This window comes from Carassius carassius, chromosome 5, assembly GCF_963082965.1.
Source record: "Carassius carassius chromosome 5, fCarCar2.1, whole genome shotgun sequence".
NCBI classification, from domain to species: Eukaryota; Metazoa; Chordata; class Actinopteri; order Cypriniformes; family Cyprinidae; genus Carassius; species Carassius carassius.
The window spans coordinates 34,926,324-34,943,514 of NC_081759.1; the positions used below are offsets into that span (position 1 = coordinate 34,926,324).

The 17,191-nt window shown below is 37.6% G+C and overlaps 2 protein-coding genes across 15 annotated transcripts in view; one reads left to right on the forward strand and one right to left on the reverse strand.

Annotated features, from left to right (window-relative positions):
* LOC132141408 (splicing regulator ARVCF-like) overlaps positions 1–9,661 on the forward strand; it is a 116,353-nt gene extending 106,692 nt beyond the window's left edge. For 6 of the 14 annotated variants that reach the window (XM_059550880.1, XM_059550885.1, XM_059550887.1 and 3 more), the window contains 8 exons: positions 85–235; positions 1,022–1,214; positions 2,703–2,814; positions 3,218–3,326; positions 4,615–4,668; positions 5,297–5,388; positions 6,889–7,001; positions 8,177–9,661. In XM_059550880.1, coding sequence (XP_059406863.1) covers positions 85–235; positions 1,022–1,214; positions 2,703–2,814; positions 3,218–3,326; positions 4,615–4,668; positions 5,297–5,388; positions 6,889–6,990 — 813 coding nt within the window. In that variant the 3' untranslated portion in view covers positions 6,991–7,001; positions 8,177–9,661. The remainder of the gene's footprint in view (positions 1–84; positions 236–1,021; positions 1,215–2,702; positions 2,815–3,217; positions 3,327–4,614; positions 4,669–5,296; positions 5,389–6,888; positions 7,002–8,176) is intronic. The other 8 variants (XM_059550881.1, XM_059550893.1, XM_059550889.1 and 5 more) reach the window with 5 other exon arrangements.
* Positions 9,662–11,334: 1,673 nt separating this feature from the next.
* On the reverse strand, positions 11,335–17,182 carry naaladl1 (N-acetylated alpha-linked acidic dipeptidase like 1). Its single transcript, XM_059549220.1, has 19 exons — positions 16,894–17,182; positions 16,595–16,767; positions 16,305–16,426; positions 15,303–15,422; positions 14,951–15,140; positions 14,779–14,872; positions 14,582–14,686; positions 14,397–14,482; positions 14,130–14,249; positions 13,808–13,893; positions 13,649–13,712; positions 13,495–13,562; positions 13,328–13,416; positions 13,154–13,247; positions 12,983–13,064; positions 12,707–12,880; positions 12,456–12,543; positions 11,927–12,019; positions 11,335–11,780 (listed from the first exon to the last, which is right to left on the reverse strand). The coding sequence occupies exons 1-19, from the start codon at positions 17,088–17,090 to the stop codon at positions 11,603–11,605; spliced, it is 2,223 nt and encodes a 740-aa protein (XP_059405203.1). The 5' UTR covers positions 17,091–17,182; the 3' UTR covers positions 11,335–11,602.
* Positions 17,183–17,191: the final 9 nt, after the last annotated feature.

The window sequence follows — 17,191 nt, forward strand, 5'->3', positions numbered from 1 at the left end:
TTGAACTGACTTAATGAAATTAATGCAGTGGAAAAAATGCCAGAATCACTGGCTTAGTACAGTCTGTTCCTCTCATTTCTGCAGTGGTCCAACTATATCCGGGCGACAGTGCGTAAGGAGAAAGGGCTGCCGATCCTCGTCGAGCTCTTGCGCTCAGACTCGGATAAGGTGGTGCGAGCTGTGGCCATCGCTCTGAGGAACCTGTCCATCGACCGCCGCAACAAAGACCTGATAGGCAAGAGCAGTATTTATGGATCATTAGTACCCATAATGTTAAACACATATTTCCATATTACTTATGTAAAGGTGCACTCAGATTATTTTCCTTAAAAGTTTTGCACAAAATATCTGGAGTCTGAAAGATTTTTTTATCTTTTTGAAAGGCTGCATTTTTCATATTATTAAACATACAGTAAAAAACAGTATTATTGTGTAATATTTTAACAACTTAAAATAATTGTTTTCCATTTGAATACACTTTGTTCATTTTGACTGTTCATTTTGTTTTTGTAAATTATTGTTTATTGTCATTATTGGAAATTTTAACTGTTACTTAGTTTTTTTAATAAGGTTTTTACCCACAATATTAAATGTTAATGAATTTAAAGTTCACCCAAAAATGAAAATTCTATCATTAATAACTTGTAAGACCTTTGTTCATCTTCAGATCATCTTTTGTTTTCTTTGCACACAAAAAGTATTCTCGTAGCTTCATAAAATTACGGTTGACCCACCGATGTCACATGGACTATTTGAACAATGACCTTGCTACATATCTAGGCCTTGAATGTGGGACCAGAGAGTGCTCACATTTCATCAAAGGTATCTTAATTGATGTGTTCCAAAGATGAACGAAGGTCTTATGGGTTTGGAACAGCATGAGCTTGAGTATTTTTGGGTGAACCATCCCTTTAATATGTAAATTGGTTTGGCACAATTGTATTCTGCTTCAGAGTGGCTGCAGCTGGCTTTATGTTCTTTTCAAGCTGAATCTTTCATCCTTTTATATTATCATCTTCAGGGAGTTACGCCATGAGGGACTTGGTCAGCAACTTGCCCAGTGGACAGCAACGACCAGCCAAGAACCTGGAGGAGGACACAGTGGTGGCCATCCTCAACACCATCCATGAAATCATCACTGACAGCTCGGAGAACGCCCGCTCTCTCATTACTGCTCAAGCAATCGACAAACTAGTTGCCATCAACAGGACCAGGTAAGAAGGGAACAGAGAACAGACCGAGATTATGCTAGTGACACAATATATGGTCTTCTCTTTGATCAGAGTTACGCTATATTCACATTGCAAGTTCCTGATTTTTGCTCAAATCAGATGTTTTAAGAAACTAACTTTAAATCAAAAAAGCGTTATCGTTTTAAAGGGATAGTCCACCCCAAACTGAAAATTCTGTCATTAATTACTCACCCTCATGTCGTTCCAAACCCCTAAGACTTTCGTTCATCTTCAGAACACAAATTTAGATATTTTTGATGAAATCCGAGAGCTTTCTGACCCTGCATTGCTATCTATCTATCTACCAGGTTCAAGGCACAGAAGGGTTTTAAGGACATTGTTAAAATAGTCCATGTGACATCAGTGGTTCAATCGTAATGTTAGGAAGCTCCGAGAATACTTTTTGAGTGCTAAGAAAACAAAAACAAGGACTTAATTTCGATTTCATTTCATTTCATTTCGATTCTTGTTTTCCGTGTCAGTCTTCGCCACCTGTTCAACAGACTACTACAATGCTATTTTATTGACAATTTTACATTCCCTTGCTACCTTTCTGGGCCTTGAACATGGAAGTTGCGTTGCTGTCTATGGAGGATCAGAAAGTTCTCAGATTTTATCAAAAGTATCTTGTGTTCCGAAGATGAACAAAAGCCTTACAGGTTTGGAATGTCATGAGGGTGAGTAATTAGTGACAGAATTTTCATTTTGAATATACTTTCCCTTTAAACTATTTTTTTCATCTTTCTATGTTATAACTGGTTTATAAATCAAGCCAACTATCTACAGTACTTTCACTTTAACCAGTTATGATTTCTTAAGGCTCACTTAGTTCTGTATGTATACCAATAAGGTTTTTTTGATCTGTGTAAACATCTTATGTTAGTTTGGGTCCTCCTCAACTCGCAGAGAAAAACAGCAACAAGAGTCGCTGCTCTTTGAAGTGTCTTATTTTTATCACCACACATGTCATCTTTAATATATGCATGTGAAAAGCTGAATATTTAATGGTGTAGTGCTGTAGATATCAAAAGCAGCAGAGACCTCCGGAGAGTAAGCCATATCTTAAACAAACTTCCCCCAACCTTTCCACATGTGACCTCGTTTATATTTATTTATATAATTTAGACCGTTTCGGCTTGAGCATAATTTTACCCAAAACTAAATATTGATTGTGAGAGAATAACTTTTTAAAGAGTACATGCTAGACTGGAGAGTGGCTACTCGGCCTCTCTCTATCCCTCTCTGACTCTGGAGATGCGGCTTTGAAGACATGGGATCCTGGTAATTAAGTGAGGATCACAGGAAAAGCTAATGAAGTGGAAAGAGAGAAATCTATGGCCACAGGGGTTGGAGATAGGAGCCATAGTGACTCTGCAATGCTGGGAGGGGAATAGATGACTTTGAATTTGAGAGTTATTCCACTGGGCTCTAGATTTCAGCTCTCTCTCCCTCCATGTTTATGCATTGCAGCCAGTCAGCAAGGGAGACCAAAGCTGCTTCCCATGTACTACAGACGGTTTGGAGCTATAAGGATCTGAGAAACGGCCTGACCAAGGATGGCTGGAATAAAACACACTTTCAGGTAGAGCGATGCATAAACTCACACAAACACTGATTTCTCAGTTATTCTTATACCAAATTCTAAAGTGGAGAAGGGGGAAATCTTGTGGAGAAATGTCTGGGTCTTGAATTATTTCGAGAAAAAGCAACTTTAAGATGCTGTGGAAAAAGTCGAGCAGTAGCTAAAAAAGGCAAATAAACTAAAAAGACTGCATGTAAACAAGTGTAAACAAATAAGACTGCATGTAAACAAATGTAACACGTAATTGTTAACTATGATGTTACTTTATTGCACCAACTTTGCATAGATGATAGCACAAAAGTCCAAAAGAATGATTCAGACATTTCTTGACTGTTTCTGTGAGAGCTCTGTTGTAACTGTTTTTTGTGAAGGTTTGTCATTCTGGCCTGTGTTTCTGATACAGTCTCTTCTTGATCCTTCTCAGCCGATAGCAACTGGAACTCCCAAAGGATCCAAGAGTTGCAAGCCTGGCTACGACGATACTACACTCCCCTTGATGGAGAAGAACCAAGGTTAGCGTTAGACCCCAAACAGAGACTTAACACACCCTGATAGCAGCAAATCTGGGTGCTCAGGGGAGCTCCGGAGGTTCAGGTGCACTTGAGCGAGCATATCTTGTGAACTCTACTACTTTCTGTGTTTTAACACGTGGCACAATGCTTGATCTCTCACCCCTGCTGCTCAGCTGGTGTGTGCAGCTGCCGCATCTCTTGTGCTTTAATCGGTCATTTGAGCAGTTCATATGATACAGAATGATTTATGAGGATCAGACAGCAGATTAATGGGCCTCAGTGTAGGAGCTCATTATTCATTCACTCTCAAGTAAAATGATGGTAAATTATTGCAGTGCTGCAAAAAAAGCACTATCCGTCCACCCAGGGCACATCTCATTGAGAGAGGAGTTAGCATGACAGCTTTGGCTTTTTCTATGATTTTATTACTGCTGTTAGCATGGATGCTCATGACAGTGATACATTTGATCACTTCCATCAGTCCCATGCCATTCCCTGCTTGCCTTACTGTGAAGAATAGAGCACAAGAGTGACCGCCCACCTTTTCAGAATCATTTTTCTCACTCATTTTCTCTATAGCTGCATTAAAAATCTATAAAAAGGGTCTTGAACCAAATTAACCACTATAAACTACTCATGCGAGAACTATTGTGAAGGATATTACTGAATCAGCACAACAATAACATATAAAACATTTAACTTAAGATCATTATACTATGTTTTAAATGTATCCTTAAATGTATTTAAATATGCATTACCATTTAAAAATTAATGGACGTAATGTTTTTGAAAGCCTCTTATGTTTATCAAGACTGCATTTCTTTATTCTGAAATATAGTAAAAGTCTATATTGCATGTAAATATAGTAAAAACAGTAATATAAGAACATAATTACAATGTAAAATGACTCTTTTCTGTTTTAATATATTTTAAAATGCAAAGCAGAAGCAGTAGCCATTCCTACAGTCTTCAGTGCTGCATGTTCCTTCTTCCATGACCCCAAACTTTGAACGATTTTGTAAAGTAATATATCAGTTGACTGATTGTCATTCTTGTGTTTTATGGTAGTGGGTGGTTACTTGAGTCAGACTGCCACTGTTCTCACTTCCTGTGTCTTTTCTGATTGGTGTCTCTCGCTTTACAATTGTGGGTAGTTTAGGATTTCACAGAGAATTATGTATTTAAATGACTTGTTCAAGATTTCGAGATTTGATACTTAAATTGACATTCTAAAAGTGATCGTTAGTATTAGTGGCATGAAAAATCCAGCCTGTAAAATGCTTTGCAGGCAACAGAGTGTGTAGCGGTGGGGAAATGATACCTATGGACGAACTCGGTCCAGGTAAGACAATGTCGGCATGCCCTCAAATAAAAAAAACCCTCCAGACTAATGTGGTTTTGTAAGAATGCAAAACCATAATCCCTATAATTCCATTCCCCCTAAAGTTCCTTCCAAGCAATGTTGTGATAAGTTTTTAAAGTAATACAATTTTAACTGCTGTCTGCAATACCCCTCTTTTAATTAGATGTTTGTAGTGTTGTTGTATTTGTTGTGTTTGGGCCAGTGAAAATTTGAACAGAGCACAGTTGCTTTTTCGCTACAGAGTACCACCTCTTCATTATGGTGCCGTCTCTCTGATCTTCTCCACTGAAGCAGCATCCTCTCCAAGCCTGACTGACAATAATTGGACAGAGTCTGAGGATGGGGTGCTTCTTGAGTGGGTAGAAGGAAGTGATGAAATGCGGTGCCTGTGGGGAATGGCTCATACACACGGCCCTCATGCACACAAACACAAAACCCGCACAGTAATCACACACATCACGAGAACATCTGTGCACGCAGCACGTACGGGATGCTCCCAGCTGAAGGTTGAGAGATCTGTTCGCTGCTTGTTTGAAGAGCCATGCTGAGGGTTCTGACACACCGACCATGATAACAGAGCTTTTCCGCTTTCTTTCCCTCTCATTAGACGGCTATTCGACGATTGACCAGAGAGACAAAGACTCCAAGTACAAGAGCAGCGACGGTTCATCAGATCTGCAGGAGCGGGAGCCGTTAAAGGTCAGAGCAGAAGTGTCAGAAGCGAGACATGTTTCTACATCTGTCTAATCTGAGAAGGCACACTGCGTGACAGTACTGTCTGTGGTAGTGGGTAATATCCTCACTGTCTCATTAGCTGCTTCAGGCACCAACACTGCAGTTTTGCAGCAGAAATTATATATTAACAGTGATTTTGTGTTGGAGCCACGGTGAAGTGGTGAGTTGTCTAATTAGTGGAATGAACAATAAGCAAGTAGAACAATAAGCAATCTAAGACAAAAAAAGCAATTTGCTTCAACCAAAACAAACCAAAGTGGTTTTCATGCATTGGTAACGTGACTCATGACTGCCCATATTTATAAGGAGCTTAATGGAAAAAGATCCTAAAGTCGCTTATAATAAGTGGACATGGCAATACTGTATGATGACCCCAGTATGATGGCAGTTAAAAACAGCAGGTATTGTTGAAATATTATGTTGCCTTGTAAAATACAAGAAATAAAATTTCATCTAAGATTAAAAAAAAGTAACTGTAGTCTGACTGCAAGTATTTTAAAATGTAACTGAATCTAATTACTACTGCTTAATTTTACCATTAATTTAACGTAATCCAGATTACATGTAATCTGTTACTATACCAGACTTTCAGAGTACCATCTGTATGTTTAAGGTACTCATATCTGTCCATATTAAGTATATTTAAACTTGGTTTCTTCTCATACAGCCTGTTGTTAGCCCCATGTTGTGCTTAAATAGATAATTAAACATCAGCTTTGTGATTTTTAAAGTCATTAATGTAGAGATGATTAGGAGTCTGCCTGGTGCTGCTGTTTTCCCGCTCTGACTGGCATCTGTAGGAGAGGTCGACTTGCATATCAAGTGCCTCTGCAGCAGTAGATTGAGTTCTCTTACTCCCTCTTGACTTTCTATGGAGTCATCTCATATTACGAGTGTTATCAGAGCCCAGCGTGAGAGTGATTCACTTTTCTGCGTCTGCATTGGAGAGAGACCACACTGTGCTCGTAGATGAGCGTGTTCATGGATGCGCTGCATTATTGACGACTACATTTCTGTACCATCTGTAGTCTGTCTCATCATTGTGACAGGGCTTTGTATCTCAACAGCTGCCTGCCGTATTTCTTTGTTAGGCTTTCCAGACGCTTTAATAGATGTCATGACAAATTCAGATTTCTATCGCGGCGACTGTCAGAACATCAACCGAACAAACAGATTCATTCTTTTCTATTGCCACAATATTTGGCAGACATTAAGGGTTCGTTTTCTGTCTTAACACAATGAAGTTGCTCCCTCTAGGGGTCTCTGTTGGCACAACACGCTTTTGTACCTAAATATCATGCTAAACAATGGTGTGTTGTTTTCGAAATGGATCTTGCATGCATTCACTTCAATGACTTCTCTCTTCTATTATTTCAAACTGTTAATTTTCCCCTTGAGCTTCCCCCGTTGTGAAGACTAACTCTGGCCTTTCTCTGTGTGTTTAAACTGTTGGTTTTGCTGCAGAATGACACAAATAGGAAACACTATATCAGGAGCAACAGGCCAACTGTCAGTCTGGTGGATGCTTGTGATGTTAAACCTCAGCCTGTTGACTCCTGGGTCTAAATGCATGCATGGTAGGTTTTATGTGTTTGATTTGGATGTTTATAGGAGTGGATTTGTTCTCACCCGTCCTGTTTATGAAATAACACCCACCCTTTGTTATCTTTTGCTCGGTCTAACCCAGAGAAGTGCATCGTCTGAATCAGACACTAATCTGATGAGTGCATGTTCAGATCTATATCATTTTCTAACATCTGATTTTTGTGAATCAGAATAGATGTGAAGATAGGATCAGACATATTTCTTAAGAAGTTCAGCATAATTAAGTGCATGTACACTACTCTTCAAACTTTTGGTGGGTTTTTTATTGTTTTTTTAAAGTAGGGTTTTAAAATACTATTACAACTTAAAATCATTTAAAATATATTTGAAATGCTGTGATGGGCAAAGCTACATTTTCAGCAGACATCACTCCAGTCTTCAGTGTCACATGATCCTTCAGAAATCATTTGCCGATTTGGTGCTCAAGAAACATTTCTTATTCTTATCAATGTTGAAAACAGTTTTCTGTTACCATGGTACATTTTTTCAGCATTATTTGGTGAATAGAAAACATTTGCAGTATTATAAATCTTATTGACATTTTTGATCAATTTAATGCATCCTTGCTGAATATTTGCTAAAATTAAATAAATCCCCACCCCAAACCTTTGAACAGTTTTGACTTATTTTCTGTGGAAAGTGGACTAAAATGATCAAGCTACATGTTCTCGTAGGCAGTGCTGACTTCTCTGGGTTTGTATCACCATCGTCTATTTTTTTATTCTCATGCTTGCCAAATATCTGCTCATCATCCCTGCTTTTTTCATCCCATACTGTATCTTTCTGGCAGAAAAGCATCATCAGTTGAATTCTACTCATATCAAAACAGAATTATTAGATTATGTTCAGAGGACCTTATTAGTTTGTCATTCATGAAAACAAATTTGGTTGAAGACATAATATCGTATTCGCTTTTAAGTTTGGCTAAATTGTTTTAATCTGGTAAATTATATAGAAAAAACATGTCATTTTGTTTCAACATCCTAACAAACATCCATCATTCAGTTAACATGCTCACTTTCATTTGGCAGACATTATCTTGTACATGTTTAGAACTGTATCATGTCTTTGTTTGTGAACATAATTGAAATCTCTCTCATTAGAACACGTGTTAAGTCTGGTAATGTCATCTGATGTCTCCGCACAGGCTTAGCTAGCAACAGCGCCACATCTTACCACACAAGGATTTCACAAGTCACCACTGCCATTAACCGCAGAGCTCACCGTGATGTGGACTCATCTGAAGACTTTTGCCTAAAAGAGCAGCCACTGTTCATTCAACAGCCAATATTTTGAGATTTCTCAGCAAGTGAGAAAATGCCTCTTCTCATATGTACATTCCCACTGGACGTAGTGTCTCCAGAGGTGAGGATTTGTTTTCATGGAGCCGGAATGATGGATCGATTTGAGTTACAGGAAGTGCTGTCGTGGACGTGGACGTGTATTGGAAAGAATTGGATTGAGGGGTAAAAGGAAATAAGAAAAAACTATTTTTATGTCAAAACAAAAAAATATATAATTTTTGCCTATATTATTTTCGTTGTATGTTTCTGCCTGATCACTGTTTGTTTTGTGGATTTGTTTTCGCCAGAAGTGCAGTGAATTGTATTTTTATTTTTTTTATCATTTTAATGAAAGTTTGGGCTTTCTAAAGGAGTTGAAGACACTTGTGAAAGGATGAAAAATAATGTTTTTTTTTTGTTTGTTTGTTTTGTTGTTGATGTTCATTATAGTGGTGTGGGGGCACATAAAAAAGTCTGGGGGGATCTATATTGAACTGCACGCTTTTGCAATTTCTGTGTGCTGGCTTTATAAAGCAACTTTAAAGACATGTTATCACTGTGTTTGTTTCTTCTCACTGAGAACTGTTGTTCAAAAGCAGGGATTTACCCCGCACAATGACATCTGCTCATAGCGGAGCTGAGAGGAGAGGAGGAGAGCTGCTATGCTTTCAGCTGGATTTGGTCTGCTGATCCCATATTCCTTTTGACATGTCAAGCTTCAGAGGCATGCTGGGTAACACTGGCACTTACCAGCTATTGCTTTGGTTATGGGGTAATGAGGGAAAAAATATCAATTTGTTAATATGTAGATTGTGGTATGAGGGATAGTAGGAGGATTCATTTGCTCCTGTTGTCATAAAAGTAGATTTTCAAAGCATTTTCTATTTTTGTTGTTTTATAAAAGTGTATATTAGGTTACAAATATAAAAAAAGAGGGCGCAAAAAGGTCACAATCATTTTTATAACATTGATAGTGTGAATCCATAACAGTTTGTTCAGAGCACATTCAGTATTCCATACATAAAGCATGGCCATGTTTGTATAAAAATTATTAATAATATAATAAACAGATCATTGCTTTAGTTAAATGTGTAGCAAAGGCTGTAGAGTCATTGTTTATTTATATTTTATACTTTTTACATCTTGTTTTGTTAAATGGAAGCATTTCTTTTCAGTGATCCTTTTTCAATTGGAAAGCATGTTCAAAATGATCTGACTTAAAAAAAAAAAAAAAAAAAAAAAAAAAAAAACAGATTTAATTTCAGAAGAGGAAGCAGGGATAGATACTTCCTTTCATTTCAGCTCGCATCTAAGCCAGAATACCTTTACATCAAAAATGCATCTCCTGAAGAAGCATGGCAAATTTGTAGTTTTCATTCATTTAGTTTTATGTAATTGTAATTTCGATATTACGTTGTGGACACTCAAATGTTCCGCTGTCAGTGTGAAGAAATCCTTTGTTATACATATACAAATATGGGCAAACACTGACATATGAAGTACGAAGTTTTTATTCCATACAGTTTCCTCATAATGTGAAGTATGCAGCTCACACCTGCTTTATCATCTGATTTCTGTCATGTGACTCTATATCTAACTCTATAGCAAGTTTTTTTCCATAGTGTTTTAACAGAGATTCCTAATAACGAAATAACAGTGTAATGATTTCATTTTTAAACGAGAATTGTTGTGTACATTCACATCGAGATCTTTAGCCTTGTGTAGGTTCATTATTAATATTTGACTGTCTGTTCCTGACTGCCTTTTTTTCAGAAAACAACCAAAGGAATTTGGTACCGTGTAGTACAAGAGGTTCCCAGAGTGTCAATTTGCATCAGATTGTATATTTATAGAAAAATGGATGTTGAAATGGATTCAAGAGAAACCTACCATTGTAGATATCACTAATTCAAAGCATCAAAACTCAGTATGTGTACAACTTGGTAGCAAATGTGTTTGTAACTATCATGTGCCTTAACCTTTTTCCATGTTAGATGAAAATAAGTGTGTTTTATATGTTTTGTTGGTCCCTAACTGCTCTTTCTCTCACTCTATCTCAGTCTCTTTCTCTCTCTGTCTCTATGACACACACACACACAAACACACACACCTCCTCTCTCTGGCTCCTCCCACTTTCACACACTCTGTGTTCTCAATGTAGTGTAGACTGGTGGTGGGTTTTGCCTTGTATTATAAACTTTTAAAAGATAGACACATTAAAAGGGTTTGATTATATAGTTGTTAATGCTTTCCTAGCACTCAAGAACAATGCCACAGTGACCGAATGTATTGTTCATTTTACTAATACCCAGAAGTGAGAACTGCTCTTGTTAAAGATAAATACAGGTTTGTAGAATATCAATATTTCAAAATTATCAAAAATTGGTGTGTTTTCAATAAATCATGCCTGAAAAGAGCATATTCTGTCTGTTTCTTTTTATCTCCCCCCTAACATCCCTAGTTAAAAGTAATATATTTAAAATACAGTAGTCTACATTTATAGTGGAGCAAAAAAGTTCATCAAAGTTGTCCTAAGACAAGAACACGTTTTGGTTTTAGGACAACTTTGATGAAAGGTTTTGATGATGTTCCACTTTAGATGTTGGCTAGGGTACATAAGGATACATTTATTTCATTTATTTTATTTGTACTTTGTAATTAAAGTGTATTAAGCACAAAATTAGTTGTGGTTTTAGCAGACTTTAGGTATACAAGTTTAGTATACTAAAATTATTTTTATTAAGTGTGTAAATGTGTTGTATACTGTACTTAGCATGAAATACATTTATTTCAAAATACATTTTAGCATATTTATTTTTCACTAGGGTTGAAGGAATCATGCACCAAAAAATGTAAATAGTGTGAATTTGTTGACTTTGACTTTCAGTGTATTGACTTTCAGTGTATGGATAAAAACAGTAAAAAAAAAAAACTGTTAAAAATGTTCTTTCGCGTTTCACAGAAGAAAACCATACAGATGAACTAAGGGTGAGTAAAAGATGACAAAATTCCCATTTATGTGTGAACCATCACTTTAATACACAAGGCACTTTCCGTCTTTATTTCAGACAAAATATATATTTACTATAAACCTCTTGTCAAAATGATTTTTCAGGTTTTTCTTTCATGCGCTAGGAATATGCTGGGAATGGTAGTCATAACAATAATTTAGTTATTTTTTTACATTTGTACATGATTTCAACTTTGATACTCCCTCTGGCTGTTAGCAGAAATATTCATTTCAAGAATTTAATTTGGCGAAAACAGTAAAATATTTCTTCCTTTGTGCATTAAATCACATCATCCAGTGTGTGTGCAGCTCCTGCGATGGCCTGTGTGACGATGGATATGTGTTTGTGAGCCCGATCCCAGTCTTCCTTCAGCCCCGTGCTCTCAGCCTTCTCTACTGCGTCTGCTAGGCCGGGGAAGGTGGGCACGCTTGATGACCTCGACGCCCATATCACATGCCTGTGTGGTGCCAGACAGCATTACAAGTGATTGCAAACAGGTGTGACATGGCATGAACAAATGGAGAGTGGTTAACGGGGTGCTGATTAATATTCATAAGGGATTGGTCATTCGTAGCAGGATATTTTAATAATGCTGCTTCATACCTGAAACCATATTGTTCTGGGAATGCCAACGGGTCAAGGAAAGCCCTGTCCAGCAGCATGAGCTGGTCATTCATTTGGCGAACCTTTAGAGGTCTGTTGCAAAGACAGAAGTTTTGTTTCTTCCATTATTACACCACTGTAGCCGTTTTTTACATCACTTTAACCCTCTAATACTTACTGTATAATATCTGATACACATATCTCAGGCATGTAAATTACCAACATAAGCTAACTTTGCTAAAATACCTTTTGTACACTATTCTACATGCCTTGTTGCATCTGTTTTAATAGCTTCTACTTTTTAGCAAGTAAAAGGCCTTTTTATATTTTTTTGAAAAATCATGTTAAAAAGTGAATATGAAATAAGATCAGGACTTTGAAGAATGTTTGTATATTACAGGACATTATGTTTTGCACACAACAATTAAAACTAGAGCTTCGAATATAAAACTAAGCATTTCAAAATAATCTTTTTTCTTTTTTTTCTGACAATTATTTTCATATGTCAGGCTCTACAGTAATAACTTACGTTTGTTTTGCAAGATCTGAATCCCTGATCAAACGGTCTAGTTTGGTGGCTTTGTCACGGAATAACTGCACAGCTTTCTTCAAAGATTCTGGGATATGAAAAAGTGCTTATTCTCATTGCCACTTTGACATTTAGTATGTACTTCCATCTCTCTCAACTTGTACAAACATTTAGGTTGGCAAAATTCACTTCAGGTATTCTTATTAACATTTCCCTCATCCAGAGCAGTCTGGAAAATCTTGTTAGCTCACCCATAGAGATTCCTTTAGCCGCAAGTTTTTCCTCAAAGGCTGTTACCGCCTGACTGAGGTACTGCTCAAGACTTTCTGCGTAGTCGCTGCAATTGAAAGGCAGCAGAAGACTGTCAGCCAATCGCAGCAGCACGTTCCCTGCTGTCCTGGCTACTGCCTGGTGACTTGTGAAACCTGCAAAATGGAAAGTCATTTGAATTTAAAATAGAACAGGCAAACATATTAAAAGAGGGATTATAGTGTTGTCTCATTTGAGTAGTTCAGTGTTCAGTTCACCTGGATCAATGTATTTAGATGCGTAGTCAAAGGTGTCATAAGCCGTGTGGTAGGCTGGGTAGATCCGCGCTTTTGTTTTGCTCTGCAAAGGGATGGAGTATGTGTTCTTAATATTAACCAACTTTTTTTAATGGTAAGTGCTTGATTGCATCAGCGCTGCTGACCACATACCCGGTCATAAAAATAGGAAATGTCCATAGACGTTATTCCAAGGTAGTGCATAAAAGCTGCATAATCACTACCTGCTCCTGTCAAGAAGCCCACACTGAAAATACAACGAACAGTATTGAGCATAATCACCTTATATTAAAATATAACGTCAAACCAGGTATATTGCGAGCATACTTTGGAATGAGCCCATAATTCGGACTGGTTCTGTTGGAATATTGCTTCCAGTTCTCATAGACTGTTGTGGTTGTTCCAGGTGCCTTTACCTGAAAGCACATGACTCATCAAAGCATTATGAAAGTCACATCTCAGATCCGGTAACAGATAGAGGATTTGTTCCTCACCTGTTTGGAGGCTGTGAATATCACACTCTGTGCTGCTGGAGAAGCAGAAGCCCTGAGAGTCGCATTAGCTGTGGTGGACAGACAACATTTCAGCAAGTAGAAAACATGATGGAAATCATATTCTGGTGAAAAGTTAAAAAGCATCAGGTGGTACCAAACACTGAGATGTCCACGTTGATGTACGCCACAGTTCGTTCACTCAGCTTACTGAAATACTCCTGAGAACAAAGGTTTCTTTTGATACCTCTACAGTGTTTAATGTTCCAATTCCATTTTTTTTTTAGTAATGCTACTGATGTGTTTGTCAACAAACCTCTGTGTATTCTGCAGATCCAATAAGACCAAATTCTTCAGCTCCCCAGCTGCCAAAGATAATAGACCTCCGAGGTCGCCATTTCCCTTTCAGGTGGAGAGATACAACTGAATATGATTGGATTTTTGATATTCTTTCAGATTATGACAGACTAGAATTTGATGCATTGTTATATTGCCACCCAGCGCTCAGTTTTAAGAACACAATGTTCCATAATACTCCTAGTGTCATAGCATATGACTTAATTTGGGTTATTACAACCAGCCCTACAGTCACATCTAATGGCGAAAGCAGTTTTTCTGTGGATGTCGTTAGGACTGACCTTCCTTCAGTATCTTCCCCAGCACTCTGGTGATCTCCAGCATCACTGCTGTGCCGCTGCTGGGGTCAATGGCTCCATGCACCCAGCTATCCCTGTGGTTCCCATAAATCACGTACCTGTCTGAATAACACACACACATATATGGTAGACAGATATGTATATGGTAATATCTAACAAAATGTAACAATAACAATTGCTTCACTAAGGCTGTTTATATTAGGACAACTTGTATTTTTGCTTGTTAACGTTATGACAAATCCAACATACCTGGCTCCACACTGCCTCGGATTATTCCCATAACATTTGCTGAATATTCCAGCCTCTCTGTGTTATAAATGTCCAAGTGCACATTGCTGACAGACAAAACATTCTTTTAATTCTGATCAGCCTTTCAACTTACAACCACACTTGTTCAGACATTAGAAGACTGGGCACAAATACCCAGCAGTTACCTGTTGTTGAAGGTAGATGTAGCTTTGAACCCTGGCCCACCAAGTTTGTATGTGCAGTTAAGGGAGCCTTGCCATTGATCAGGGGCATCGTCCCCATCGAGCTCACTGTCACATAATTCAGTCACGAATTAGATGGAAACATTCTAAAAAGTAAGTAACTCAAGAAAGAAAAGGTATATTAAAACAGTTACACTTACCAGATTAATCTTTCAGCATCCTCAAACCCTATTGGCTGTGCTGGAATTGGTGGAATACCTGTTATGTCTTCTTTTGGTATTCTGTAGGTATCATCTACAAATGAAAACATTTACATATGTCATACCATATGTCATTTACCTTATGTGTTTCTATGTCAAACAACCCATTTACCCTTTGCAGCTAAGTAAGGTGTTAACAAGTCTCCAAAGTCAATGTTGTATGAGCCTCGCTCGACACCAGAAGGTGGGAGATACCAGGAGTGAGGGTAGGTTTCACTTTCTGACACCAGGCCATCGTTTATGTCATACGGCTCAGTATAGACCAGCACCCCAACGATTCCAAACTTGGCTGCATTTATAGCCTGTTATATTCATGCCACAGGAGAGTAAAACAGTTTTTACACATTCAAAGTAATACAACTAGTATACTAACTAGATCTAGTCAGAGATCTGAACTAAAAGCTTATTCTGAATTATACTTATCTTGATAAATTCTTGAAAGGTTTTGACTAGTGTTTTCTCACTTTTTTAGATCTCCCTTCTCCTCCGTATCTGGTGATGGCGATGGTTCCCCTCAGATCCAGCGTTCTGTTTAACAGCTCATAGTCACTCATTTTACCTTGGTTTGCATAGACAAGTTTTCCCTGCATATAAAACAATTGAGTCACTATATTGGACTATATCACAATTTGATTCAGGGATAAATATCACTTTTATAATACCTTTATTATTTTATCTTTATAATTTTATCAGCATATGATGAAGTTAGTGATAGCAAGATATGCTAACAATGAACCCTTTTTTATAAAGTCAATCATGAAACATTAGTGAAAGAAAAAACAAATAGCTATCAGTAGATGAGTTTACAATGGTGTCATATGATCTGATAGCGCCAAAGGTCATCACACGCTCCGTTTTCTTTCTAGAACAATCAAGTGTGATAAAGATATTCGTTTTCATCTCTTGCTCAGTTATGTCATAAATTATGCCTGTTACAATGTCATAAGATAACAGATTTTCTGTTGTGATAACACCTCCATCACAGAAGGCGTTTTAAAAAAAAATGGAAAAACTGATATTAGAAATGAGGACAAGCCATTATTAATCTAATATCAAATATTTTTTTATAAACATTTATAAGTGTGGTGTCAGTAAGATTTGTTATGTTTTTGAAAAAGGTCTTATTCTCACCAAAGGTATGTTTATTTGATTAAACTATATGTAACATTATGAAATATTATTCCAATTTAAATTACTGTTTTATCTTTCATGTGATGGCAAAAGCTGAATTTTCAGCAGCAATTGTTTGAGTATTCAGTGTCGCAGGATATTATTGATCGTCTAATATACAGATTTTGTGCTCTAGAATCATATATTATTATTATCACAAAAACAACACTGAAATCTTTAGTTTCATTAAAAATGTCCCTTCTCTTACTTTTGATCGAAGTTAAACTATAAACAATATTTATTAGAAGAATAATACATAAGCATGCATGAACTGTGAAGTAGGTTGTAAAGGACACCTTGATGTTTCCTGCGGGGGAATATGCCGCGAATGGCTGGACCACCTCCGGGTCCTCCTGGTCTGGTTTGTATACCTTCTCTCTCTCTCTTGCCGTAAACTGCACTGTGTTTGCTGGATCAACTAAATGAAACAGTTTTTCATTCTTAATTTTTTTATATATAATTTAACATTTTGTATAATATCAGTTTTTGACTGCATTCAGCGTGCTAAAAGCAAATCAGCTAAATTTCACAAACTAGAAGTCCACAGAGCTGTTTTGAAACCATGTGACTAGATATCCTATCTTACCAACAGAGACTTTGTTGGGGCTTGTTTTGTTTGGGAATGACAGATACACCTTGTAGTCTTCCCTCCATGCACTGTCCAAGCCTGTGTTGGGGTCCTGCCATCTCTTCAGCATAAAATCTACGGTGGCTTCATCTCCAGGGGTGGTGGCCATGTGGGGAACCTTAGTCAGCTCCCTTTGGATAAAGGAGACCAAGTAAATTCTCTGTTCAGCTGGATCAAACAACCTCATACCAAATGAGGTTCTACAAATAGTCTTTAATTCACATACTCGTGTGCATGCCTCCATAGAAATACTTCACCTGAGGTTCTCTTTAAGTTGATTGGTATCCAGTTCAGCAAGGAATTTCTCAATGATACTTTCGTCCACATCACGAGATGCATCTCGGACCCAGTCTGGCACCGAACTGCCCTTGTCAATGGCAAAGTGTCCCAGCAGAATGCCTATAGTCAAAGCCACTGCTCCTGTAAGGACAGCCAACAACACCTCCTTAAGCATAATGTTAGTTTGTCAAAGATCTCAGTGCTCCTCCTGAATGTGTCCAACCAGCCCTGTCCTCCTCTAATATAGCCTATGCTGAAAGTGGGGAGTAGGAGGGT

Bases quoted from the DNA above. Each gene is read 5' to 3' on its own strand.
- naaladl1 (XM_059549220.1), bottom strand. From the start codon at position 17,090: ATGCTTAAGGAGGTGTTGTTGGCTGTCCTTACAGGAGCAGTGGCTTTG. The intron at 15,141-15,302 runs GTGAGAAAACAC...TGAATATAACAG, and splicing joins GAGAAGGGAGATCTAAAAAA to GCTATAAATGCAGCCAAGTT. The intron at 14,250-14,396 runs GTATGTTGGATT...TGTGTTATTCAG, and splicing joins CCGAGGCAGTGTGGAGCCAG to ACAGGTACGTGATTTATGGG.